This window comes from Tamandua tetradactyla, chromosome 19, assembly GCF_023851605.1.
Source record: "Tamandua tetradactyla isolate mTamTet1 chromosome 19, mTamTet1.pri, whole genome shotgun sequence".
NCBI lineage: Eukaryota > Metazoa > Chordata > Mammalia > Pilosa > Myrmecophagidae > Tamandua > Tamandua tetradactyla.
In genome coordinates this window covers 72,561,792-72,588,809 of record NC_135345.1, presented here as the reverse complement: position 1 = coordinate 72,588,809, position 27,018 = coordinate 72,561,792, and the positions used below count along the sequence as shown (strand labels likewise).

At 35.7% G+C, this 27,018-nt stretch overlaps 1 protein-coding gene and 1 pseudogene across 4 annotated transcripts in view; one reads left to right on the top strand and one right to left on the bottom strand.

Annotated features, from left to right (window-relative positions):
• The window catches only part of SLC4A4 (solute carrier family 4 member 4), a 434,558-nt gene that overhangs the window by 34,371 nt on the left and 373,169 nt on the right, over nt 1–27,018 (bottom strand). For all 4 annotated transcript variants that reach the window (XM_077137062.1, XM_077137060.1, XM_077137063.1 and 1 more), the window contains exons 17-18: nt 26,119–26,232; nt 22,579–22,740 (exon numbers count right to left, since the gene is read on the bottom strand). In XM_077137062.1, coding sequence (XP_076993177.1) covers nt 22,579–22,740; nt 26,119–26,232 — 276 coding nt within the window. The remainder of the gene's footprint in view (nt 1–22,578; nt 22,741–26,118; nt 26,233–27,018) is intronic.
• Nucleotides 7,959–8,775, top strand: LOC143663320 (mitochondrial transcription rescue factor 1 pseudogene; annotated as a pseudogene).

Below are 27,018 nucleotides of genomic sequence, written 5' to 3'. Positions count from 1 at the left end.
TGCAACCTTCAGCTACATATTGCTATTTGCAATGATATGCCTAGCTCCAACAAACACTATTCCTGTAAACCCTAAAGAATACCCAGGGCTCTAAATGAGACTCTATAAAAGTTTCACTCACTAAGTTTATTTTTCAGAAACTTAAAAACTCCAGAGAGTTCTTAGGCCAGATAAACCCTGAAACCCATACTTATCAGTCTCTCCAAGAGCATTAACCAGTTCTATTCCCCTACCCCATAATGTTGACACTGCTTTCCAACATGAAGAAGTTAGAATGATCATTGCCCAAATATCCCTAAAGATTTGGAGAAGGATCAAAGGAGAAGGAGGAGTCATAACAGAGAAGATAGGATTTAACAAATGAGTAAGACTCGAATCATTACATTGATATTTCTTTTTAGTCCCCAGTGTCTTAGAACAGCTAGAAAGAAATACCTGAAATGGTGGAGCTGTAACCCATACTATACTTTGAAATTTTTTTCTATAACTACTGGTTAAAATGTACTTTGAAATTTATCACTTTACACATATATGTAGGTATGTGTATGTATGTATGTATATATATATATATATATATAGAGAGAGAGAGAGAGAGAGAGAGAGAGAGAGATAAACATACATATGTATTTCACAATAAAAAAAATGTTAAACAAAAGAGACCTCAATCAAGAACTGTTCTTGAGCCCAATCAACCCAAAGAACCATGGGAGATCATAATAAATAGTTATTTTCAGCCAGGTGGTTTGTTATACAGCAAAAGACAAGAACAAGAACAAACAATCTGGCATCCTCATCTAAAAAACACACAAACCAAACTGATGGATGGGAAAATGTATAGATTAAAATAAATTTAAACACTGTATCCACCAGCCATAATGTGTGAATTTCATTCAGATTTTGATTTAATCAAAGATTGTTTTGATTAGTTTATTAGAATTTTAGAAGTTGATTATAGAGAACTTCCAGGGAAGATGGCAGAGGAGGGAGCTCCAAAACAACTATTAAACAGACTGGAACTTCTGAAACAATTAGTTTGAAACTCTAGAGGTCAGAAGAACACTGTACTGCTCCTAGGGAAAAGGAAAAGGCAGATAAATTATGATTAGAAAATAGCAAATTGCTCTCTCCATGTGGCAGCTATTGGCACCAATCTCCCACTTTCACAAGAGGCGGCTGCAGGGTCCAGTCATTGGCTAGTTCAGATAACAAAAAGAAACACAAAAATCTTCTTCCCCAAGAACAGGGATAGGTATTCCAATCACTCATCATGGCTTTTGATTAGTAAATTCAGATTGCTGGTTCCTGGCTCTGAGGAACTAGTACCAGACAAAGGTAGCAGCAGTGATTGTTTCAACCCTCCCTGGATGGAGCACAGGCTGTGGAGATTTAAAGACACAGGAAAGGACTGAGGAAGACAGTTAGCTGAAGGGTTGCAGTTGGCTAGCAAGCTATGAAAGTTCAACTTCTGGGAGCCATTGGAGAAACTTTTGGAGCCCTTCCTGACCCACACCCAAGGGCGCTATGGAGCCAAACTGTACCCCCTTTCTGGGCCCCTGGCCCTGTTTTGTTGAGAAAGACTGACTTGAGAAAGTCCTCTCTGGGATGACCCTTCTCCCAGAAGCAACCATATTTCTCTAATCCAATCTTGTGGGGGCAGACCTACTGTTGGGTGGGACCTTTTGATTAAGTGTTTTCCATAAGGATGTGACCCTGCCCATGCAAGGCTTAGAAGAGCATGGCTTTTGGGGGGTACATAACAGTTTTAAACTAGCACAGCACTAAATACGGTACATCACACAAAAACAAATAAATATAAAAATAGGCTTTAACAGAAGTAAAGGACAAAAAGTTATAACACTTAGAAAGGGTACATAGCAAAATGATAGAAAAAAGTCCTGTGTTACAGCAGTGACTTTAAATGTTAATGTTAATGTAGGGAACAATATGGTAACATAGGGAAGTCAGACTTTATTTAGACTGCTAGAGCAGATAGCAAATAGCCAGGAAATGTCTGGAACAACTCTTTTGGGGTTATCACAACCAGACATATATCAAAAACTGGTCTGGAATGAGTGGAAGGGCTAAGATCACAGCATAGAACTGTTTAAGTAAAGTACCTGAACTTCAGAGGTACCTGTTCCCCACTGGCACAGCAGGCGGTTAGAGGTGATTACCAGTGGGTAAAAGAAGCAGAATCTACTAGGAGTAAGGGAAAGTTGCTCAACCAATCTCCAATTGTGGTGGGTTTTTTTTTTTTTTTTTTGGTATGTTGTATGGTGGTGTCACATTTCATTCTTTTTCCCTGTCAGTATCCAGTTATTGCAATACCGTTTGCTGAATTTTTGTTTGGTCGGTTTTTGTTTGTTTGTTTGTTTCCTTGTTCGTTTATTTTGTGGGGGAAGTGCATGGGCAGGGAATCAAACCTGAGCCTCCTGCATGGCAGGCAAGACTTTTACCACTGAACTACCCTTGCACCCCCAACTGCGGTTTTAATTAACACATTTGAACTACTGGACACAAACTCTGAGTACAGATAAATACAGAGAAAGCAGGAAAGACCTCTCTGCCTGAGATCTCTTCTGACAGAGGAGACTGGGCTGACAAAGAAAAAAGAACAAAATCAAAATAGAGCCTTTTGAAGTTGGCTGAGCTCAAAATACTGGAAAAGGGCTATGCCCTTTTATAAAGCTGGGCACCAATTCTGGCTCTTGACTGGCAAACCTTCAGGGCAGAGGATTGGCACTGAAAAGGGATTTTGTTTTATTTTTCTCCTTTCAGTATTCCTTTTTTAAAACTTATTTAAAATTTTCTAAGAAACTCCTTAGAGAAAATGCTCATTAGGCATTTTTAATTGATGGAGTTAGGATAGGTCTGAGAATCAAAGTAACAAGTCAAGAGAAAGAGATAATTTCCTAAAAGGTGAAACTTATCCAAGGAAAGGGGGGCAAGACTCAGCTCAAGTGGAGCCTCTCCCTCAGAAACAGGTTAAGCTTACCTTACACCTTGGTATCTCTCTCAACAATACCCCTGGTAGGCTGAGAATGAAATGCTCCATATCACTTTAAGTCACTGGGGAGCTGTGGGCTGACAAACAGCACTGGCTGGGGAGACAGGAAAAGCACAGCGTCTAGAAGCACCACAGGCAAGTCAGACAACCTGCTGTGACTCATCCTCAGGGAAATCTGACACTGATGACGCCCTCCTCTGAGACATGGGTATGCCTTGTCTGAGAAAATCCGATGGGGTGGATCATATTTGGGGAGACCCTCCCCAAAAAATGATTCCATGTAGGCAGAGTAAGAACTAGGAAAAAAGAGTTTAAAATTTTTGAACAGTCTGAACAGTTAAATAGAAGGCATGCTAGTGGCCTATAATAACTTGAACTGGACACCAAAAAACAAATAGCGAACAAAACCAACTGTGCCAGTTTGAAGTATTATGTACAACAGAAAAGCCATGTTTTAATCCTGATTCAATCTTGTGGGGGCAGTTATTTCTTTTAATCCTGATTCAATACTGTAGGTAGAAAATTTTTATTAGATTTTCTCCACAGAGATGTGGCATACCCAATTGTGGGTGTGACCTTTTGATTAGATGGAGATGTGACTCCACTCATTCTAGGTGGGTCTTGATTAGTTTACTGGAGTTCTTTGAAAGAGGGAACATTTTGGAGACAGCAGAGCTGACAGAGAGAGCAGATATAGATGCATGGCAAACAGCTGCTTCAGAAAACAGAGATACAGATGTTTAGAGATATTTGGAGCCCAGCAGATGTTGCCATGTGCCTTCCCATGAAATGTTAAGCAAGCCATAACTTGGAGAGAGCCAAGGGAAGCCAAGATCTGAAAACCAGCCCAGGAGAGGCAAAGTGAGGAAGTCTCACAGGAACAGAGAAGGCCAGGAGCAAGGGATCAGCAGATGATACCCACATGAATTCCCAGCTGACAGAGGTGGTCCAGATGCATTGGCATTTCTTGAATTAAGGTATCTTTTCCTGCATGCCTTAGTTTGGACATTTTCATAGGCTTAGAACTATAAACTTGCAAGTTATTAAATTCCTTTTTTAAAAGCCATTCAATTGCTAGTAGTTGCATTCTGGCAGCTTACAAACTAAAACACCAACCAACAGGAAAACCTTAGGTAAGAGAGAAAACAACCTCTAGACAACTAATCAAGGAAATCAGTACCTAACCCAATAACAACAAACTTACAAGCTATATTAGCAAAAATTGAATATATGGAACAAACTAACACTTCAAATGACATACAGGAGTTGAAACAATTAATATTCAATCAAACATACTAACTCAAGTCAAAAATCAAATTAACAAGTTGAGGGCAGATATAGCCAAAGAGAAGAAATATATAAAGAAGACATTGGGTGACCATAAAGAAGAACACAAGAGCTTGAAAAAATGAATGGCAGAACTTATGGGAATGAAAGGCACAATAAAAGAGATGAAAAACACAATGGAGACTTACAACAGAAGATTTGAAAAGGCAGAAAAAAGGATTAGTTCTAAAGGACAAGACATCTGAAATCCTACACACAAAAGAACAGGTAAGGGAAAGAATTGAAAAACAGGAGCACAGTCTCAAGAAATTAAATGACAACATGAAGTGTGTGAATATACCTGTTATGGTGTCCCAGAAGGAAAAGAGAAGGGAAAAGAGGCAAAAATAATAATGGAGAAGATTATCACTGAAAACTTCCCATCTCTTATGAAAGACACAAAAATACAACTCCACGAAGTGCAGCATATGCCAAACAGAACAGACCTGCACAGACCTACTCCAAGACACTTACAAATCAGACTGACAAATGTCAAAGAGAAAATTCTAAAAGCAGCAAGAGAAAAGCAAACTATCACATACAAGAGAAGCTTGATAAAATTATGTGTGTATTTCTAACAGAAACCGTGGAGGCAAGAAAGCAGTGGTATGATATCTTCAAGATACTGCAAGAAAAATAATGCAAATGAAGAATTCTATACCCAGTAAAATTGTCCTTCAAAAATGAAGGAGAATTTAAAATATTTTCAGACTGTCACTGAGAGAGTTTGCGAATAAGAGACTGGCCCTACTAGAAACACTAAATGGATTGCTAAAGGGAATACTACAGGCAGATAGAAAAAGACTGAGAAACGGGTGTGTAGAAGTGTATAGAAATGAAGACTATCAGTAAAGGTAAAAAGAGAGAGGAAAAAAAAAGATGTGACACATGAAATCCAAAAGATAATATAGTAGAAGAAAGTACTGCCTTTAGAGTAATAATATTACATGTAAATGGATTAAACTCTCCAATCAAAAGACATAGACTGGCAGAATGGATTAAAAACAGGATCCATCTATGGTATCTACAAGAGACTCACTTTAGACCCAGGACAAAAAGGTATTTCAGGCAACCAAGAACCAGAAAAGAGCTGGGTAGCTAAACTAATACTTGATAAATTAGACTTCAAATGCAAAACAATTAAAAGAGACAAAGAAGGACACTATGTATTAATAAAATGAATAATTCATCAAGAAGACAAAATAATCATAAATACTTATACACAGAGGCAGAGTGCCTCAAAATACATGAGGCACACACTGAAAAAATAGAAGAGAAAAGTAGACCACTCTAGAATAAAAGTTGGAAACTTAAATATACCACTGCTATCAATGGACATCTAGACAGAGGATGAACAAGGAAACAGAGATTTTGTACTTATTAGAAAACCATGAACAACCAACATCGACTCAAGAAAGAAACAGAACAACTCAACAAACCAATCACAAGTTAAGAGATTGAATTAGTCATCAAGACACTCACGAAAAAGAAAAGTCCAGGACTAGATGGTTTCATATCGAATTCTATCAAGCATTCAAAAAGAATTAGTACCAATTCTGCTCAAACTCTTCAAAAAAATTTAGTTAGGAAAGCTACCTAACTCATTCTATGAAGCCAACATTAGCCTAATACCAAAGCCAGACAAAGATACCACAACAACAGAAAATTACAGACCAATCTCTTTAATGAATAGAGATGCAGAAGTCCTCAATAAAATAATTGCAAATCAAATCCAGCAGCACATTAAAAGAATTATACACCATAACCAAGTGGGATTTATTCCAGGTAAGCAAACTTGGTTCAAAACAGGAAAATCAATTAATGAAATACACCACATCAATCAATTAAAGAGGAAAAAACATATGATCATCTTAATTGATGCAGAAAAAGCATATGACAACATCTTTCTTGATAAAAACACTTCAAAGGATAGGAATAGAAGGGAAATTCCTTAAGATGATAAAAGGAATATATGAAAAACCCACAGCTAACATCATAAGTTCAGAAATAAGAAAAGGGTGTACACTGTCACCATTGTTATTCAACATTGTGCTGGAAGTTCTAGCTGGAGCAGTTAAACAAGAAAAAGAAATACAGGGCTTCCAAATAGGAAAGGAAGAAGTAAAACTATCACCATTTGCAGATGGCATGATACTGTATGCTGAAAATCCCAAAAATCTACAGTGGAGCTTCTAGAGCTAATAAATGAGTGCAACAAAGTGGCAGGGTACATGATCAACACCCCAAAATCAGTACTGTTTCTATTGAGAAATCGAGAAAAAACTTCATTTAAATAGCAATCAAAAGAATAAAATATTTAGGAATCAATTTAACCAAGGCCACAAAAGACCTATACACATAAAACTACAAGAAGTTGCTAAAAGAAGTTGCTAATTAAGCAGACCCAAATATATGTAAGGATGTACTGTGTTCATGGATTGGAAGACTAAACACAGTTAAGACATAGATTCGACCCAAATTAATTTATAGATTCAATGCAATACCAATTCAAATCCCAACAACTTACTTTGCAAAAACAGAAAACCCAATAACGAAACTTATCTGGGAAGGACAGGGTGGCCCAAATAGCTAAAAATATCTTGAAAAGAGGAATGAAGTGGGAAGCCTCACACTACCTGGCTTTAAAGCACAGTACAAAGCTACAGTGGCCAAACCAACATGGTACTGGCATAGAGATAGATATACTGACCAATGGAATCAAATTGAGCATTCAGAAATAGACCTTCTAATTTACAGACAGCTGATCCTTGATAAGGGGCCAAGCCAACTCAACTGAGACAGAGCAGAGTCTTCAATAAATGGTGTTTGGAAAATTGAATACCCATATCCAAAAGAATGAAAGAGGACCTATATCTCACAACTAACACAAACATCAACTCAAAATGGATCAAAGACCGAAATGTTAGAGCTAAGACCATAAAAGTTTTAGAAGAAAATGTAGGAAAATATCTTATAAATCTAGTGGTAGGAGGTGGTTTCCTAAACCTTACATCCAAAGTGCAAGAAATGAGAAAAGAAATAGAGAAATGGGATTTCCTCAAATTTAAACACTTTTGTGCATTACACTGTCAGGAAAGTTAAAATGTAGCCTTACACAGTGGGAGACAATATTTAGAAACTACATATCAGATAAGGGTTTAGTACGCAGAATATATAAAGAGATTCTTCAACTCAACAAGAAAAAGACAAACAACCCACTCAAAAAAAAAATGGGCAAAAAGATGTGGTCAGACACTTTTCAGAAGAGGAAATATAAATGGCTCAAAAACATGTGAAAAGACAGGCCAGAGGCTGCTTAGAGGCCAGCCGTCAGCGCGGCTGTGGGGAGGGGGAAGGGACGAGTTTCCCGACCTAAAGGTAACTGCTCAGTTACCCGCGCACCGCGCCGCCCCTGCCCTGCCACCCAAGGAGCCCATACCCACCTCTGTTGCCTCACCGCGTGTACCTGTGAGATGGAGCACAGGGAGCACCTGTTCGCTACCGGGTTTCCTCGGCGGGAGCCTCTCGGGCATATTGGGAATGAAAGTGAAGAATGTGGCAGAGTCTTTACCCTGTCACTGCTTTAGGGTTTGGGAGATAAGAGGGTGACACAAGACCTACAGAAATGGTTGCCTGTGCCATGGCTATGAATAGTGTTAGATCGCCTGCTGGTGTTTTAAGAAAGCCAGATGCCTGGATTTGACTCTGGGAAGAATTCCGAGGTATTCCTTCATACAAATTCTGTGCTACCTGGAATCGATACTTACATTTTCAGAGTGCCAGGTTAAATGCATCGAATTATAAAACACTTCTCCATAATATTTTCTCACTGAGATTCACAGGGCTTTTGATAGCACCAGAATATATTTTTCCACTTTCCATAAGACTGAAAAGTAATATGAGCTCTAAAAAGTCCACTAAAAAAACTCTGCACAAAGTAAAAAGTGAAGATGACTCAGATGAAGAAAGGGATCCTGATGAGATGAGCGAGCAGGAAGAGGAGCTCAAGAATGATCCCAGAGATGACTATAAGGACCTAGAAAGAGCAGTGCAATCTTTGTGGTATGATGTTATCCTGAAGATGGGTCTGGAGGTTGGAAGAAATAAAGTGAAAGATGCATTCTACAAAGGTGAACTCAGGCTGAATGAGGAAAAATTACGGAAGAAAAGCAGAACGGTGAAAATGGGAGATGCATTAGATCTTCTCATTGGGTAGATAAAGAAGCAGAAACAGAGACAGTGATGCGAAGCCTCCTGAAAAAAAAAGTGTTTGAAGAGAAGATGGAAAGTGAAAAATACAGTGGTGTTTTGGCAGAGGAAGAAGTTAAAGTTGCCTAAGAAGAGTGTGTTCAAATAAACAGATTGTTTTGTAGGGATTGCTTTCTAGTGGTGTGAAGGAGGGACCAGCTTAAAATGAGGACATTTTTATTAAAATAATTTCTCTTACCATTTGAAAGAAAAAAATAAAAACATATGAAGAGATGTTCAACTTCACTAGCTATTAGGTAAATGTAAATCAAAACGACAATATCATCTCATACCCACTAGAGTGGCCATTATTAAAAATAAAAACAGAAAACTGCAAGTGCTGGAGAAGATGTGGAGAAAAAGGTACACTTATCCACTGTTGGTGGGGATGTAGAATGGTGCAACTGCTCTGGAAGACAGTTTGGTGGTTCCTCAGGAAATTAAGTATAGAACTGCTGTATGCTTCAGCAATCTCATTTTTAACTATATATTTGGAGGAATTGAAGGCAAAGACACAAACAATCATTTGCACACTGATGCTTATAGTGGCATTATTCATAATTGCCAAGAGATGGAAACACCCAAAATATCAATCAATGGACAAGTGGCTAAACAAACTGTGGTATAGACATACAATGGATTATTAAACAGCTGTAACACAGAATGAAGTCATGAAGCGTGTAACAATGTGGATGACTCTTGAGGACATTAGTGAAATTAACCAGAAACAAAATGTCAAATACTGTATGGTATGGTCTCACTGATATGAACTAACATTAATGAGTGAACTTTGAGAATTAAAGTTAAGAACACAGACTATCAGGAGATAAAAAGAGAGTACAGACTGGGCATTTGATGCTGAAACAGTACAAAATATTCAAAAGGACTGATTGTAAAATGACAATATCATCTCATACCCACTAGAGTGGCCATTATTAAAAATAAAAACAGAAAACTGCAAGTGCTGGAGAAGATGTGGAGAAAAAGGTACACTTATCCACTGTTGGTGGGGATGTAGAATGGTGCAACTGCTCTGGAAGACAGTTTGGTGGTTCCTCAGGAAATTAAGTATAGAACTGTTGTATGCTTCAGCAATCTCATTTTTAACTATATATTTGGAGGAATTGAAGGAATTTTAACTATATATTTGGAGGATTGTAAAGATCCAGAAATGGGTTGTACAATACTACCTGAAGGTAGCACAATAATGTAAATGCACCAAACAAAGCTGACTATGAGTATGGTTAAGGGAGGAGGGCTGGGGGCATGTATGACACAAGACATAAAGACGGATGATAAAGATTTGGTTGGTATAACTTAGTGATACCTTGACTGAACAACGATGGTGAACAAATGTACAAATACATGAATATGTTTTCATAAGGGAGAACAAATGAATGTCAACATTCCAAGATACTGAAAATTGGATGGTATATGGGGAAAAAAATACAATCAATGCAAACTAGGGTCTATAGTTAACAGTAATATTGGAATGAGCTTTCATTGAATATAACAAAGGTAATATGCCAAAACCAAATGTCAACGCATGCGGGATATGGGGGGATGGGCATGGGATTCTTTGTGGAAGAAATGGAAATGTCCTCATATAGACTGTGATGATGAAGGGATAGCTATATGATTATACTGGTAACCACTGATTTTTTACTTAGGTCCAATTCTATGATGTGCAAATAAAACTTTAAAAATGAACAAAGAGATACAAGTGCTGGGGAAAATGTGGAGTGAGAGATGTACCTATTCACTGTTGGTAAGGAAGTAAAGTGATGCAGCCCTTCTTGAGAACAGTGAAGTGGCTCCACAGGAAGCTAAGGGATGGGTTACTACATTGTCCTGCAACCCCCTAGTTAGGTGTATACGTGGAGGGACATGAATGGAATTTGCACACTGGTGTATAAGGTGGCATTGTTCGTGATTTGCAAAGGATGGAGGTGGTCTAAGAATAGATCAACTGAGGAATAGAATGGGGAACTGAGGTACATACATAAAACGGACTATAGTGGCTGCAAGTAGGAATGAAGATGTGAGGCACGCAATGAGATAAATGAACATTGAGGACAGTATGTCAAGTGAAAATAAGCCAGAAACAAAAAGACAAACATTAAACACCTCATTAATATGGACTAACTATAATTTGCAAACTCTGACAACTGAATTTGAGAACACAAATTATCAGGTTAAGGCCTATAAGAGTTCCTAGATTATCAGCTTTTACAGCAATCACATCCATTCCAGAGTTATAAATGTTATTTCTAAATTCTGAGACACTGGTCTCTTTGTGTATAACTTGGTCATTTCCTGGAACATTGGGTATTTGTGTGACATCTGAGACCTAGAGCTAGAGTTCAGCTGTGGAAGTCAGCATTATCCCATCCAGCACTGTAAAAGTATTCAGACTTCAATTAGAGATATGAATGAAGCTGATCTGGGTAGTACTAAGGTAAATCAGACTAAAAGTAAAAGATGATATTGACGGTATCTTAAAAGTTCAACTTGGTGAGACCAAAGGAAGAGATGTTTATTTGGTGCAAAATTTATATTTGTAGTAGCACACTATTGAATTTAACTTGTATGATCAACTTATTCGAACACCATAATTACATGGAACTTTGAAGAGGGGGTGAGATCTTGTTGGTTTGTACAGGTTGGTGTGCTGCCCTGATATATCCAAGAGTAAGTTGGCCAGAAGATGAAAAACTATTTGCAAAGACCCCTTGAGGCACTGGGGAAAAAGGTGGAAATATTAAACTACCAAGACCTGATATTCTTGCAAGCATTGGGGATGGGCAATTTAGTGGGCCAGGCCCTCAATTTGGGGGCTTGCCCTTAATAAACTAATCCTGCAGAGGAGAAACTAAGCCTACTTATGATTATGCCTAAGAGTCACCCCCAGAGAACCTCTTCTGCTGCTCGTATGTGGCCACTCTCTCTAAGCCAAATCCACAGGTGAACCTACTGCCCTCCCCACTATGTAGAATATGGCTTTCAAGGGTGTAAACTTCCCTGCTTATGTAGGATATAACTCCTGGGGATGAGCCTAGATCTGGCAATGTGGAAGAGTGAAAGCCTTCTTGATGGAAAAGGGGAAGAGAAATGAAAGAAAATAAAGTTTCAGTAGCTGAGAGATTTCAAATAGAGTCGAGAGATCATTCTGGAGGTAATTTATGCAATATATAGATATCTCTTTTAAGTTGTGGTGTATTGAAGTAGCTAGAGGAAAATACCTGAAACTGTTGAGCTGTAACCCAATAGCTTTGATTCTTAAAGATGACTGCATAACTCTAGAGCTTTTAAGGTGTGTCTGTATGATTGTAAAAACCATGTAACTAACAATTCCTTTATCTAGTGTATTGACAGATGTGTAAAAATAAAAAGACAAAAAAAATAAACAATGGGGGTATGTTCTTTTTTACTTTTATTTTTATATTTTTCTTATTTGTATCTTTTTTAATTAAAAAAATTGGAATAATGAAAATATTCAAAAACAGGTTGTGATCATGAGTACATAGCTATACGATGATACTGTGAAACAATGATTATACACTTTGGATGATTATATGGTATGTGAATATATAATACACCTTAGTAAAAAGAAATAAAAAGGAATAGGAAGGGGCTGGAGATCAACAGAACCCAGAAATCCTGGAGAAGCCACTATGTGCATTGCCAAGTGACAAAAAAGACATGGACCAAGGATTGCTGGCAGCCAGTCCCTGAACAGTAATCTGGGAGAAAATATCACCTTGATGATAATCTTGGTTTTGTACTTCTCCTAGATTCAAAACCATAAGCCAATAAATTCCTGTTGTTTAAGTAAAAAGGAAAACTGTAAAAGTGGAGTAAAAAGGAAAACTGTAAGTGGATTAAACTCTTCAGTCAAAAGGCAGAGATTGGTAGAATATATAGAAAAGCATGACCCAACTATATACTGTCTGCAAGAGACCCACCTTAAAGTCAAAGATACAAGTAGGCTGAGGGTAAAAGGATGGAAAAATATACACATGGAAGTAGTAACAAAAAAGAGAGCTGGGGTGGCTATACTAGTATCAGATAAAGTAGACTTTAAATAAAAAACTTTTAAAAGGGACAAAGATAGTATTCATACACTGATAAAGAGTACAATTCAACAAGAAGATCTAACAATTGGCAATGCACATGGTGGCTTCTCCTGGCTAAAGCTATTGGAATGCAAAATATCCAAAATGGATTGGCATTTATAAAGGGGATTTATTAAGTTATAAGTTTACAGTTCTAAGGACTTAAAAATGTCCAAATTAATGTATCCAGAGAAAGATACCTTGATTCCAAAGAAAGGCCAATGTCTGTCACATAGGAAGGCACATGGCTGGCATCTGCTAATCCTTGTTCCCTGTTCCACTGTTTCCAGCTTCTGATGACAGTGGCTTCCTCTCTAAGCATCTGTGGGCCTTCATTAGATTTTCTGGGGGAAAATTCTGGGTTCTGACTTGCCTAGCATCTCATGGGAAGGCACATGTGACATCTGCTGGGCTCTATATTTCCAAACATCCATGTCTAGGCATCTGCTCTCTCTGTCAGAACTCTAAGTACCTCCAAATATCTGCATCTCTGTTGGCTCTGAAGCAACTGTCCAGCTTCTGTTGGCTCTCTCAGCTCCTGGTGTCTCCTGGGGCTTCTGCATTTCCAAGCATTCATGTCTGCATCTGCATCTGATGTTTCTCAAAAAATGTTTCCCCTTTTAAAGGACTGTAGTAAACTAATCAAGATCTACCCTGAATGGGCAGAGTCACATCTCCATCTAATCAAAAGGCTACACCCACAATTCGGTGTGTCATATCTGCATGGAAGTAATCTAATCAAAAGGTCACACCCATAATTGAGTGGTCAATCCCCATGGAAACAACCTAATCAAAGTTTTCCACCCTTAACAACAGGTCTGGTCCCACAAGATTGGATCAGGAGTAAAACATGGCTTTTCTGGAGTACTTTATAGTTTCAGAATCAGCACAGAAAGGATGCGGAGAAACAGGAACATGCATTCATTGCTTGTGGCGATGTGAAATGGTGCAGCTGCTGTAGAAGAGTTTGGTAGTTCCTTAGAAAGCTAAGTAGAGAACTACCATATGGGCCACCAACCCTACTAGCAGGTATATACCCCAAAGAACCGAAAGCAGGGACTTGAATGGATATTTGCACACTGATGTTCATAGCAGCTTTATTCACAATTGTCAAAAGACAGAAGCAATCCAAGCGTTCATCAACTGATGAATGAATAAACAAAAATGTGGGATATACACATGATGGAAGAATTGTCCATGATGTGTTAGAGACTGAAGAGCCAAAGACTCAAAATAAAAAGGAATGAAGTTCTGATACATCTGACAACATGGATGAACTTGAAGACTGAAATAAGCCAGACACAAAAGGACAAATATTATATGATCTCACTGTTTTGAAACATTTAGAATTAGGAAACTCATCAAGTCAGAATCTAGGACATAGTTTATCTGAGATGGGGTTGGGTTAGGGAATGGGAAGTTAAGGCTTAAAATGTACGGGGTTCTTATTTGCCATGATGGAAACGTTTTGGTAATGGATGGTGGTGATGGTAGCACAACATCGTGCACACAATTAACAGCACTGATATATATATATCAGTGAATGTGATCAAAAGGGGAAATGTTCAATTGTATAAATGATAAAAGAATAAAGATTTAAAGAAAAGTCCATGGGAATACACTACATGGACAGTGAGCCCTAAGTTAAACTATGTTCTTTAGTCTACAATTATAAAAATGTGCTACCATAAATTGTAACTAATCGTCCACACCAATGCAAGACGTTAGTGATGTAGTGGTATATGGGAAATCTATATTTTATTCATGATTTTTCTTAACACCACAACTTCTCCAATAAAAAAAAAGTTGATTATACTTATGACACATTTGTAAATTTAAATATTTACTGGATATTTGATGATATTAAGGAACGTTACTTTAAAAAATTTATGTTGGTGGTATGCCAGTTATTTAAAAAGAGACCTCATCTTTAAAAATACATAGTCTAGAAAATTTATGGATAAAATGGAAGCAGTCAAGACTTACCTCAAAATATTATGGAAAGGGGCAGAGATCGGGGGGGTTAGATGACATAAGATTGGCCATGAGATGAGAATTACTGAATCTGTATAATGAGTGTCTGCAGTTATAACCTTCTGTCTTCTTCTGTGTCTGTTTAAAATTCTCCATAATAAAAAGACTTTATACAGGAATAAATAAAAATGAATGAGTGTTCCTGGGTTGAAGGGCTTTTATACACCTCGAAAAAGCAAATAAAATCTTTGAAAAGCTATATTTTAAACAGTCTCTAAAACATTTGCTCAGGAATATTAGCTCACAATTTCTTTATAAAAAGGACCAAGTATATGAGGAAGAAAGACACTAAGAGTATAATTCAGGCAAGGAAACAAAGTTTACTATCAGACCTGCAAAGACAGAAGATACATAAAATAATAAGTAAAAGAGGGAATGAAATAATAAAAAGCAGACACTGACTCAAAATTGAACAGGAAGATTCAGGAAAGGACAACACAATTTCTAAAAATAAAAGGTATAACAATTGAAATGAAAAAGTCAATGGATTGAGTAGTATGTCAGTCTGAATCTGTGGTGTACCCTAGAAAAGCCATGCCCTTTAATCCTCATTCAATATTGCTGGGTGGGGCCTTTTTGATTATCCATGGAGATGTGATCCACCGAATTGTGGATGGTAACTTCTGATTAGATGGTTTCCATGGAGATATGTCTCCACCCATTCAAGGAAGGGTTGCTTACTGGAGCCCTTTAAGAGGGAAGCATTTTGGAAAGAGCCATGAGAGCCTACATAGCCAGATACCTTTAGAGATGAAGAAGGAAAATTCCTCTGGGGGAGCTTCAGGAAACAAAAAGCTGAGAGGGAAAGCTAGCAGACTTCACCATGTGCCTTTCCAGCTAAGAGAGAAACACCGAACTTCATCGGCCTTTCTTGAATGAAGATAACCTCTTGCTGGTGCCTTAATTTGGACATTTTCACAGCCTTAGAACTGTAAATCTGCAACTTAATAAATTCCACTTTTTAAAAGCCATTCTGTTTCTGGTATATCACATTCTGGCAGCTTGCAAACTAGAACAAATAGGTAGCAGAATAGAACTAATAGAAGAAATAATAAGTGAAGAGAAAGAATTAAGGAAACTATCCAAAATATAACCTAGAGAGGCAAGGGATGGAAAATATACAAATAAGTTAGCAGAAATGGAGCACAAGATAGGAATGTATACTAAATTCCACTTGGAATTCCAGAAGGATGTACTAGAGACTGAAAAAGCCAAAGACTCAAAATTTCCATAACTGATAAAATACACTAATTCTTGGGTTTAAGAAGCCCTACGAAATCTAATATATAATAAAGAAGAATTCATGCCTATACAAATTTTAGTGAAACTGTAAAATAAAGACAAAAAAAGATCATAAAACACTCAAAAGCAAAAGCCAGATTACTTAAAAAACTTATAAGTAATAACTTATAAAAACTTATAAAAACAGTAATCTGAAACAGTGAAAAAATAGCTTCTAAGTGCTGAAATAAAGTAGCTTTCAACCAAAAATCATATATCAAGAGAAACTAACTTTTAGTATTAAGGTCAAAGACCGACACTTTCAGGTGTATACAAATGAAAGAGTTTACCACCCAAAGATCCTCACTTTAGGAATTTGAAAAGCAGAGCTTCACCAACAAGCTACATCACATGGATTACAGTTCCATAGGTCAATCACCTCAACCTATGAACAGCCGAGGAGCAAGGGAGGATGCATAAGATTCTTCTGATTTTCGATATGGGTTCTTCATGTGAACAAGTGAAAAAGCCTGGTAATAGTAAGTATGTACTATTTAAAAGGAAATACTTCAGGCTAAAGAAAAATATTCTAGATGGCAAGGTCAGAAAGGCAAAAACAAAAATGAGCAAAGAAAATAGGAACCCATGGGTATATCTAAAAATACTGACCATGTCTAGTCACTTATATTTTAAAAGTTAAGATAGAAATAAAACACTTGGTAAGCATAGTATATGATTCTGGAAAGAATATCACAGTTGAAGCATGCATAGAGTTCTCAAGAAGGGTAAAAAATACTAATTTTAACGTAATTAAAAATGTACACTACCAACACAACACTAGCCAACACAACTACTAAATAAAAAGATAAGCGTGCAGAAACTCTAAACTAGTTGAGGGAAGAAAAAGGAGAAAGAAGAAAATAAGAAAAATCACACTCTATCAACTGAAAAGAGGGCAAGAAAGGAGAATAAAGAGGAACACAAAGAAAATGAGACAAATAGAAAGCAAAAATAACATGGTAAAAAATCTATAAAGCATCAATTTAAATGAATTAAGCTGCTTCGGTTAAAACAAAGATTGTAGAAATGGATTTTTTTAAAGTTCATTTTATTTGCAAAGAGATATCAGAAAAAAGGAAGAATGAAAATAAAAGAATGAATATATATTAGGCAAGTACAAATTAAAAGACACTACCACTGCTTTACTATGAAATAAAATAAGATTTAAGGAAAAATAAAAGCATTACTAGAGAGAAAGGGAATCACATAAAAAGTGTAATTCATTAAAAAGATAAAATAAATTTAAAAGTGGATGTACCTTCTGTAGTGAATTATGTACCCCCTTAAAAAACAAGTTCTTAATCCACATTCCTGTGGGTATGTAATCATTTGTAAATGGGTCCTTTTGAAGATGTTATTTTTATTTAAGATGTGGCCAACTGAATTAGAGGTCTCTTAATCCATCTTCCTGGAAGTTTTGAAAAAGAGAAGCCTTAAAAAAAAAGAGAAGAAACCAGAAGCCAGGTCAGAAAAAAATGTGAGGAGCCATAAGCTCAAAGTAAGCAGAAACCTAGAAGAGCAGAGTAAAGGAAAGGGCAAAGATGCAAGCCAAGGAACCCAAGGATTGCCATCAGCCAGCCCCAGAATGCCACAGACACTGGGAGAAAGCAAGCCTTGCAAATATCCTGATTTTGGACTTCTAGTCCTGAAACCAGGAACCAGCAAATCCCTGTGGTTAAGCCAAACCATTTGTGATATTTGTCATAGCAGCCTGGCAAATGAAGACAACTAATAACATGACTTCAGAACATATAAAGCAAGTATTAACAAAACCATAAGAAAGAAGTATAAAAGCCATCATTATGGGAATTTTTAAAATGGGAGATTATTGTCAAATCTCTCTGTGTAAACAGAAAGATCATGCAAACAAAACATTAGGAAAGATGTAGAAGATTTGATCCACATACACTAAACCTTTGATCTATTTCACTCCTTTTCAAACATTTTTTACTCTGACACTCAATAAGAAATGCACTTTACATCATAATCTGTAATATATGTATACATTCATAAACCAACACATATATATACTTGAATGCATATAACTGAAACAAATTTTCATGAGATAGTATTTATACTTCAGAAGTAGGATGTACTCTGATATTTCCTATTTATAAATATATTTAAAATTTTTAAGTGCTGGTGATGACTCACTAAATTAACTTCATAATCCATTAATGAATATAACTCATAGTTGTAAAATGGATATAAATTCTGAATGCACCCAACAACTGTTAAAAGCACCTTCTTTTCAAAGACATATGAATGTAAATGAAAACTGACGTTCTAGCAAATTAAATAAGTTTCAACAAATTCTAAAAAATCAATACTATACGTCCATGTTCACTGACTGCAACACAATTAAATTGGAAATTAATTTTAAAAAACATAATTAAAAAATATATATGCTTGGAAATTTTAAAACCCATGGGTCAAAGTATTAATCACACTGAAAATTATAAAATGTTTAGAACCGAATAAAACTGAGACATCATCATCAATTTGGGGATATGGCTTAAAAAAATGAAGAAAGGCTGTAATTAATGAGTTGAATATTTAACTTAGGAAGTTAGGAAAAGAATAAAATAAACAGCAAAAAGTATAAGGCAATAGAGATGAAATTAAAGAGAAATAAAGAACAGAAATTAATAAAATAGAAATCATAGATATAGTACAGAGTATCAATACAGTAAAAACTTAGTTCTTTGGGAAAAAAGTAATAAAATGAACTAACTCACACTGGACTGACCAGAGAAAATAAATAGAATGGACAAATCAATCAATAATATTAGACATATCAAAGGAAAAGTAACAGGTACAGATGAGAAAAATCAAAACAAAAGAAAATTATAAACAGCTTATGCCAATGAACTTAAAAATCTGGGTAAATGGAAAAATTCTAGATAGTATAAATTACTAGCACTAGTTTAAGAAAAATAGAAAATTTGAAAGTTTTATAACTAGCAAAACATTTTGGTCACAGGTTTTAAAAGTTCCACAAAGAAAACACAAGGCCCAGATAGTTTTACAAGCATTTCTGACTATTCAAAGAAAAGATAATTAACATGTTATACATATAAAAAAAGAGCATCCTTTTTGAAGAATGACAGGTGAAGTAGGAGAGAAACACTTCTGAATCATTTTATAAGGATAGTATATTCTTGATACAAAAATTAGACATGGGACACTATAAGAAAGGAAAACTATAGAGATAATTTTAGGATTATAAATAATCCTAAACAGAAATAGAAAAATTCCTAAAAATATATTAGCAAACCATATCCACCTATGCGTAAAAGTGAAAGCATATTCTGACCAGGTTGCAAGGCTGATTCAGCATTAGAAAACCTATTGATGTAACTTATTACATCAATAGATAAAGAAGAGACTCATATTTTTTATCTCAATAGCTTCAGAGGAAGAATTTTAATAAATTTGACGTCAATTCATAATAAATTTAAAACATTTGACAAAAAGCTACCTCAACATTGTGTTCAATGTCCTAGTCAGTAAAAAAAGAAAATAAGAGAAAGGAATGAAATACATAAGGATCGAAAGGAAGATACAAAATAACAAATCTATAGAACACCAACAAATCTGGAAAACTGTCAGAACTAAGAAGAGCGAATGTCAGATTAAGAGCAATATACAATAATCAACTTAGTTTCTATACGCTAGAGAGAAAATGAAATTTTAGGGATAAAACTCCACCATTTAAAAAAGAAATTGGGTAAATCTAACAAAAGAGACCTTATACAATGTTAATAGAAATGATGAAGGCCTAAATAAATGGAGATACATATATCATATTAGTTCAGCATTGAAAATTCTCCTCAAAGTTACATTCAATGTAACTGCAAATAAAATTCCCACAGGGTTATGGGTGGATATAGGTATGTGAATGTATATGTAAACTCTGCACACTGATGCTAAGTGTCAAGGGTAGCCAAACACTTGCGAAGAGTTGGCGTAAACATCACAATGGGACAGAAAAGAGGGTCCCCAGAAAGGTCCCCAGATGAGATGTATGTACACTTGATATAAGACAGAGGGATTTTATCACTTCTCTTTAAACTATAGAAATGCATCACATACACTCTATAATTAAAATATAGTCTATAATTGAAAAAATTAAGTTTTTGACCAAAGGCTATAGGTACTATTATGAACTACCAAGTGATCCCTTATCATTCAAATGTGATTATTTTTTATAGTATTGTGGATAAATTGTTTAAGGAAATTAGTAGGATATCTTTTTTGTTTCTAGTGTACAGTATTCAAATTCTTGTGATTTGCTTGTTATAAAATTCAATAACAATAAAAATAATTTTCTACAAAATAGGAAAAATACTCTGATATTTTAAGAACATTCACAATGTAAGAATCAATCTCAAAAACAAAAGATGTCATGTACTTGCTACTTTCCCCTAAACCCTGACTATTAGAGTGTTAAGATAGAGAAGAACTGAACGGCGTTTAAAGACAAATTTTGAAACTCACTGCATCAAAACATGTTAAAATCAACTTAGTCATTTTGTAGCAAGGATTTTTCTAAAGGAAAAACACAGGCACAAAATCCTGAGCATCAGAAAATAAGATAGGGATAAAAGCATTGCCCTCTTCAAACTTACTAATTATTTGATCGTAGAACTAATATTTTTAATTAAGTACAGGATATAAGATACAGAACCGGGCATTCCAAGACATTCAATGAAGAACAGACATAGAATTTATTTTGGAAAATAAGCACACGAAGTTAAACAACAGTCCTAGAATTAAGAAAGGTGTCCCAAAGCAGTAGAGAATCTACTTGGGTAGAGGTCAAAGGGTTCACAAAGTCATTTTAATGTAAGTTTCCAATTGAATTCTCAACCCATTCTTTGATCATAACTGAAAATCAGTACATTACTTTGGTACTAATGATTCCCTGGAGACGTTCTTCAATGAAAGCCTATTTCCTTTCTAACTCGTCTGATTAAGTGGGAATATATGCCATTTATTCTCGTTTTTCCATGAACTGTCTTCTATTCTATTGAAGTCCAAGTTATTTCTCATTCTGTCCTTCCACCCTCTCTCCCCAATCACTAACATATGCCGACCTCCAGAACAGTTATCCGCCTTCCTTATGATTTTATCCCTGGTTCCACGACCTTTCCTCTCTACAATACTCTGTTGTCCTTCAATGATTTCAATTTTGATGCAGATGACACTTTCACATCCTGAATTCACAATACCTTAACCTTCAAAGCTCTGATGAAATTCATCTCCCAATATGCTTCAGCAACACAACTTGGTCCAGTTTATCACTTTCAGTGTTCTCTTCCCCAAAATTCTCAAAATCTAAAGAGATACTCTTTGATCACAGCTTTTTATTTTTGTCTTCCAGTCGCTGATAATTATGTGATTTACTCTTTTCTCATCATGACCCACAGTCCTTCAAGAAAAACTAGGCATGCACAATTTACCAGAATCTTCCTCATCTCTGTAACCCCTATGCATAGTGGGTTTCTGGATTTTTTTTTCTGCTACACTTGTTCTCTTGAATCCATACTTAGTAATTTCCTCTCCTGCTTCCAGTAGACTGATTCTAACATACTTCAATGCTTTCCTCATATGGCAGTTACAAGAAGCAAATGAGTTAATATATGATAAAAAGTGCTTAGAACACAAACTGGCTCATAGTAGGCACCCACTATATTATAGCTTTTATTATTGTTGTTATTAATTTCTCACACCTCCACATAGCATTTTCCAAACTCTTTGTGACAAAAATGTCATCAGGGCTGCACACCACTATATAAGTAAGAACATTTTAGATACGTTTCTTGAAAGATATTCCAGACCACTAAAGCATTTTCTTTTGACTTATGACAAAGTTAATAACTGACATTTAAAGAAGAAAACAGCATGTACAAAATAAAGAATCTTCTCACTACTTTGTGGTCAATAGCATATCAAAACAAATATTTGAGGGCAACAAACATAGATGGTTACTTAGAACTATATCTGAATAATCTTTAAAAGCATATCTGAGTTGATTTAATAGAGAGTAGATGTCCAGTATATATTAATGAAATCTCTGTCATTGTCTTCATTAAGGATATGATGTATTAAGGATATTAATATATCCTTAAGGTATTGTATTAAGGTATTAAGGATACCACATTAAAATCAGATGTAGGATGATGACAGCTATGTGATAAAAGGTGTTTGAATTCCCTTAAAAATTATTTTAAACTTTTTTTTTCAGATTTAAGTGTGGTCTACTCAAAGTATTAGATTGAGGAAGTATGTGGCGATCTATTTTACTGACAAGGCTTAGGGGACCTTTGCTACGATATAACTCCATACAAAACTGTTTTAGAATTTCCAAATAACAAAAATAACAAAGGCAGGGTGCAGGGGTGGTTCAGTGGCAGAATGCACACCTTCTGTGTGGGAGACCTGGGTTTGATTCCCAGAACCGTGCATCCAAAAACAAATTAATAAATCAATAAATGAGATAAAGAAATCAATAAACGAAATAAAAAAATGAAGACAATGATAAACATTATTATGGACACTTACCTTGAGTTTATGTTCTTTCCTGTTTACAATCACAGCTGTAATTTGCTGGTCCATGAAAATCAGAATGGTGACCAACAAAGCAGGGATAGCAGCTGCAAGGTACACCCACCAGGGGTTTCCTCCAAATGGTGGAACAAACCAACCTCGGTTTGGACTTGTTGGCTTAAAAAAGGAAGAGAACTTTTTTCAGACTACTACTCATTTAAACATAATGTTTTGTAAAAAAAAAATCTGTTGGGGAGTCACAGTTTTTTTTTCCTTTCAAAAGATAACATATTGAATAGTAGGAAGAAACAGCTTTACTAATAGGCTAGAGAAGAAAGATTATTCAATAAAACTCCCTAGAGGATGTTATCTTTGAGGCAACACTTGAAAGGAAAGAGAGAAAGATTTATGAGCTGATAGAAAAGAAGGAAATGCCACTTTGTGTATTTAGAATGATTCATGAAAATGACTCAAGATGGAGGAAGAGGATTTTTGTTTAAAAGAAGTCAGAAGAAAAATCCTATGTAGTTTATAGTAAAAAAGGTATAGCAAGAAATTGCAAAACCACCAGAATTCTGCTGAACTTGATTCTACTACAGTCAAAATGTAACAGCCCTCATAATATAACATGCACAAAGCTACAAATATTTTTACATGTCATAATTGAACTTAATTAAACATTCTGGTCTTTCTTATTTTGTATATGAGGAACTGATGCAGAATAGTTGATTAACTCCTCAGAAATATCAAAGAAAACTGGCAAAGATGATAATTTTCCAGTTCTCAATCTATTCTGTCAGCGCACATATATCTACTACAGAGAACATTATTTTCCTGTTTGTTCTTTACCTAACTTAAACAACTCAAATAAAGAAACTAAAATAAAACAGTATCTAGAAGTCATTTTTTTCCATATTTGCCATCTATCAAGAAAGTCTCATTTTTCTGAGGATATTTCTCTCTTCTGTCTCACTTTGATCATCACTCCATCACCAAATATATCCACATTTTATTATCTTTACTAGACTGTGAACTGATTAGGGAAGGCACTTTGCCTTGCTCATCAATGCATTTCAAACCCCTAGTGTGGGGCCTGATTCAAAGCAAACTTTCAATAAATATTGACTTATATGAATTAATGAGTGAATGACAACTTATCTTTGCTAATGAATATAAAGGAAATAATGCAAAAAAATTGTTTGCATTATTTCTGTAATGGTAAAGCTAAGCCTACCTATAATTTTGCCTAAAAATCACCCTTAGAGTGATTTTTGTTGCTCTTTTGTTGCTCAGATATGGCTTTTCTCTTTCTAAGCCAAACTCTGCAAATAAACTCACTATCCTCTCCCTTATATGGGACATGACTTCTAAGGCTGTAAATCTCCCAGGGAATGTGGGACATGAATCCCAGGGATGAGCTTGGTCCTGGCAATATGAGATCGGTAATGCTTTCTTGACCAAAAGCAGGAAAAGAAATTAAACAAAATAAGGTTTCAGCAATTTAAAATAGAGTCTAGATTTCATTCTCAAGGTTACTCCAATGGAAGCCTCAGCCAAATATTGTGTACTACCATGGTATGCCAAGCCCCAATCAATGATATTTCTGAAAACCCTCAAGAGTACCCTGGGCTCTTTCTGAGACTCTACAAAAGTTTTACTTATGAAGTTTATTTTGTGAGAAACTTAAAATCTCCACATTGTTCCTATTCCAGATAAGTCCTGAAACCCAGAGGCACCAGTCTCTCCAAGAACATTAACCAGTTGCATTCCTCTTCCCTAGAATGTCAACTTCTTTTTAGCATGAAGAAGTTAGAATGGTCATTGCTCAAATACTTCTGAAGATTGAAAGATGGATCAAATGAGAGGGAGGAGTTGCAACTGAGAGGTTAGGATTTGACAAATAATTATCATTATTGAATCACTGTATGGATGTTTCTTATTGGTTTCTAGTCTGTTGGAACCACCGGAAGGAAATACCTGAAATTGCTGAACTGCAATCCCGGTAGCCTTGATCTTTGATAATGACTGTATAATTATATAGCTTTTGCATTGTTGACTGTATAATTGCAAAAACCTTGTGACTGATGGTCACTTTATTCAGTTTATGGTTAAATGAATAATAAAATAAAGACATGCATGGGTTAACACTGTAGAATACAAGGTACCTAGAGATAGAAGGAAGCTAGAAAAGGGGTAGTGATTACCTAATATGTAAAGCACTATTAAGAAATTTGAACTCAAATATTTGGGAATGGATGGAGGTGATGGTAGCTCGTTCTTCAGCTTATAAGAAATAGTTACATATTGTAGGTGAATTTGACTTAAAGTGGTTGTTTAAAGTCATGTATGTAAATAATTTCTTGCATGAACAACTGCAAATGTAAAAAAAAAAGAAAACAGAGGTGTATATTGGGGAAAACATAGCTATTGCAAACTATGGACCATAGTTAACAGTAATATTTTAGTTCTTTTACCAACAGTAACAACAGTGCTATACCAATACATGGGTCAACAATAGTGGGGGACAAGGGGTGTGGGAGCATTTGCGTTTTATTTCTTTTATTCTTATTTCTTTTCTGGAGTAATGAAAATATTCTAACATTGATCACGGGGTTATATGCACAACTGTGTGAGGACACTGCGAACCAGTGTCTGTATACTTTGCATGGTTTGTGTGGTGTGTGAATATGCTTCAAAAAATTGAAAGAAAAATTTCTTTGCTATGGATATGGATCTCCCTTCCTCATTAAGCAGCTATGAAGCTAAAACTGAAGTTTAGTTTTTCTTAGCATATATATGAGCTTGGTGGTAGAGAGAGGGAGTGAGGATTATTTTAGAAAACAGGTGAAATAAGAATTGTAATAGAAAATTAGGTAAGGATATTTAAGAATGACAGAAATGTAAACTTTACCCATGAGACCTGCAAATACTAACAGGTTCATTTAAAAAAATAATTCTCATATATTTTTGTAATAATTAAAATATACCCCATACGTAAACATATTCCTATGCTTGCATGTATGTGTAAAATAAATATAAATATATGACAGGTACTTTGATACTACGAAATGGCCACTGAAATGCAGACTGGAGGCTTGGATTTGAACTTCAGATGCTGACTCTCATTACTTTTGTGAACATGAACATTTTACTTAACTTTTATGAGTTTCAATTTCAGTTACATAAAATCAAGATGAATATAGTTATATCACATACTTTTCAGAACTGTCATATGGTTCAAGGTAACAATAGTATGAAAACACTTAGAAAATTTTTAAATATTCTAAAACATAAGGCAAAGTTTGTAATGTTATTGTAAAATATCTTTTGAAATAAACATCAATACAAAGTGAACCCTGTTCTTGACCCTAATCTGACATCTAATTTTAGTGAAGAAATTAATTAAATGTATATTTGATTCTAGTGAGGGGCTGCTTTTGAAAAAAAGATGTGGATAACTGTACGAAACTAATTCAGAGTGAGAAACAGTAAACTAGAGTGGGAAAAAGAGAAGAAAGAGTTTCAGGAATGATCAGAAGTCAGACTTTTACCTACCTTGAACTCACTTGGCACAATAAGTTTTGGAGTGTCCACACCTACCAAGGCATCTATTACACAAAAGATGAGAATGGACAAGATAATGGCAAAGTCACTGATAAGTTTTCTTGCCTGGAAAAATAAAAAGAAATAAGAGAACTTGCAGCACTGGAAACTTACATCTGTCTGCCCTTGAATTGAATGAAGAATTTTATAGGTTAACAGTTCATAGAAACAGCTTCATTAACCAATGAATGGAAGTATCACACTGCACAGAAACTATTTTTTAAATTATTTTCCCACCACTTTATCATTTAGCCAGAAATATTCAAATCTGATTCCACAGAGCATGACAGTTCTGTCTCTAAACTACAGCTGTATCTACATAGACAGGGCAGGCAGAGAAGAAACTAATAAAATATATCCCTGAAAAACTGTACACTTTCCTTCATGAATCTCAGGGCATATTGTGAAAACCTGGTCAAAGAATTGCCATTGTGCTTAACATTTGAGAAACAGGGTTGTGAGTGTTCAAAAGGTAAACTGAAAACACTGAGACGCTAGCAGGGAAGGGGTGACAAGTTACATCCACTGAAGGAGGTAAATATCAAAACAAGTGATGGAAGGTGGGAGTGTGTGGTTTCACTAACTCTGTCAAAGAAAATATTTCTCACCCCGGTTAGAGTTTAAAGCTTCCTGTATGCAGAATATCTCTTTACCATCACTCCTTAAGCATAGTCTCTAATGCTCAACAATCCTCTAACTTCCTAAGTAACTGCTTCTGGTCAGAGCAAGGTCTGAGCTTTATAGGATGTAGGAAGCAAACCCAGCCCTCCCATGGTGTGGATGCAGAGTGGCCCTTTACAGATTGGTAAGGGGAACTTAACGATGATTTAGGTGCTTAGGCATTCCTCTGCC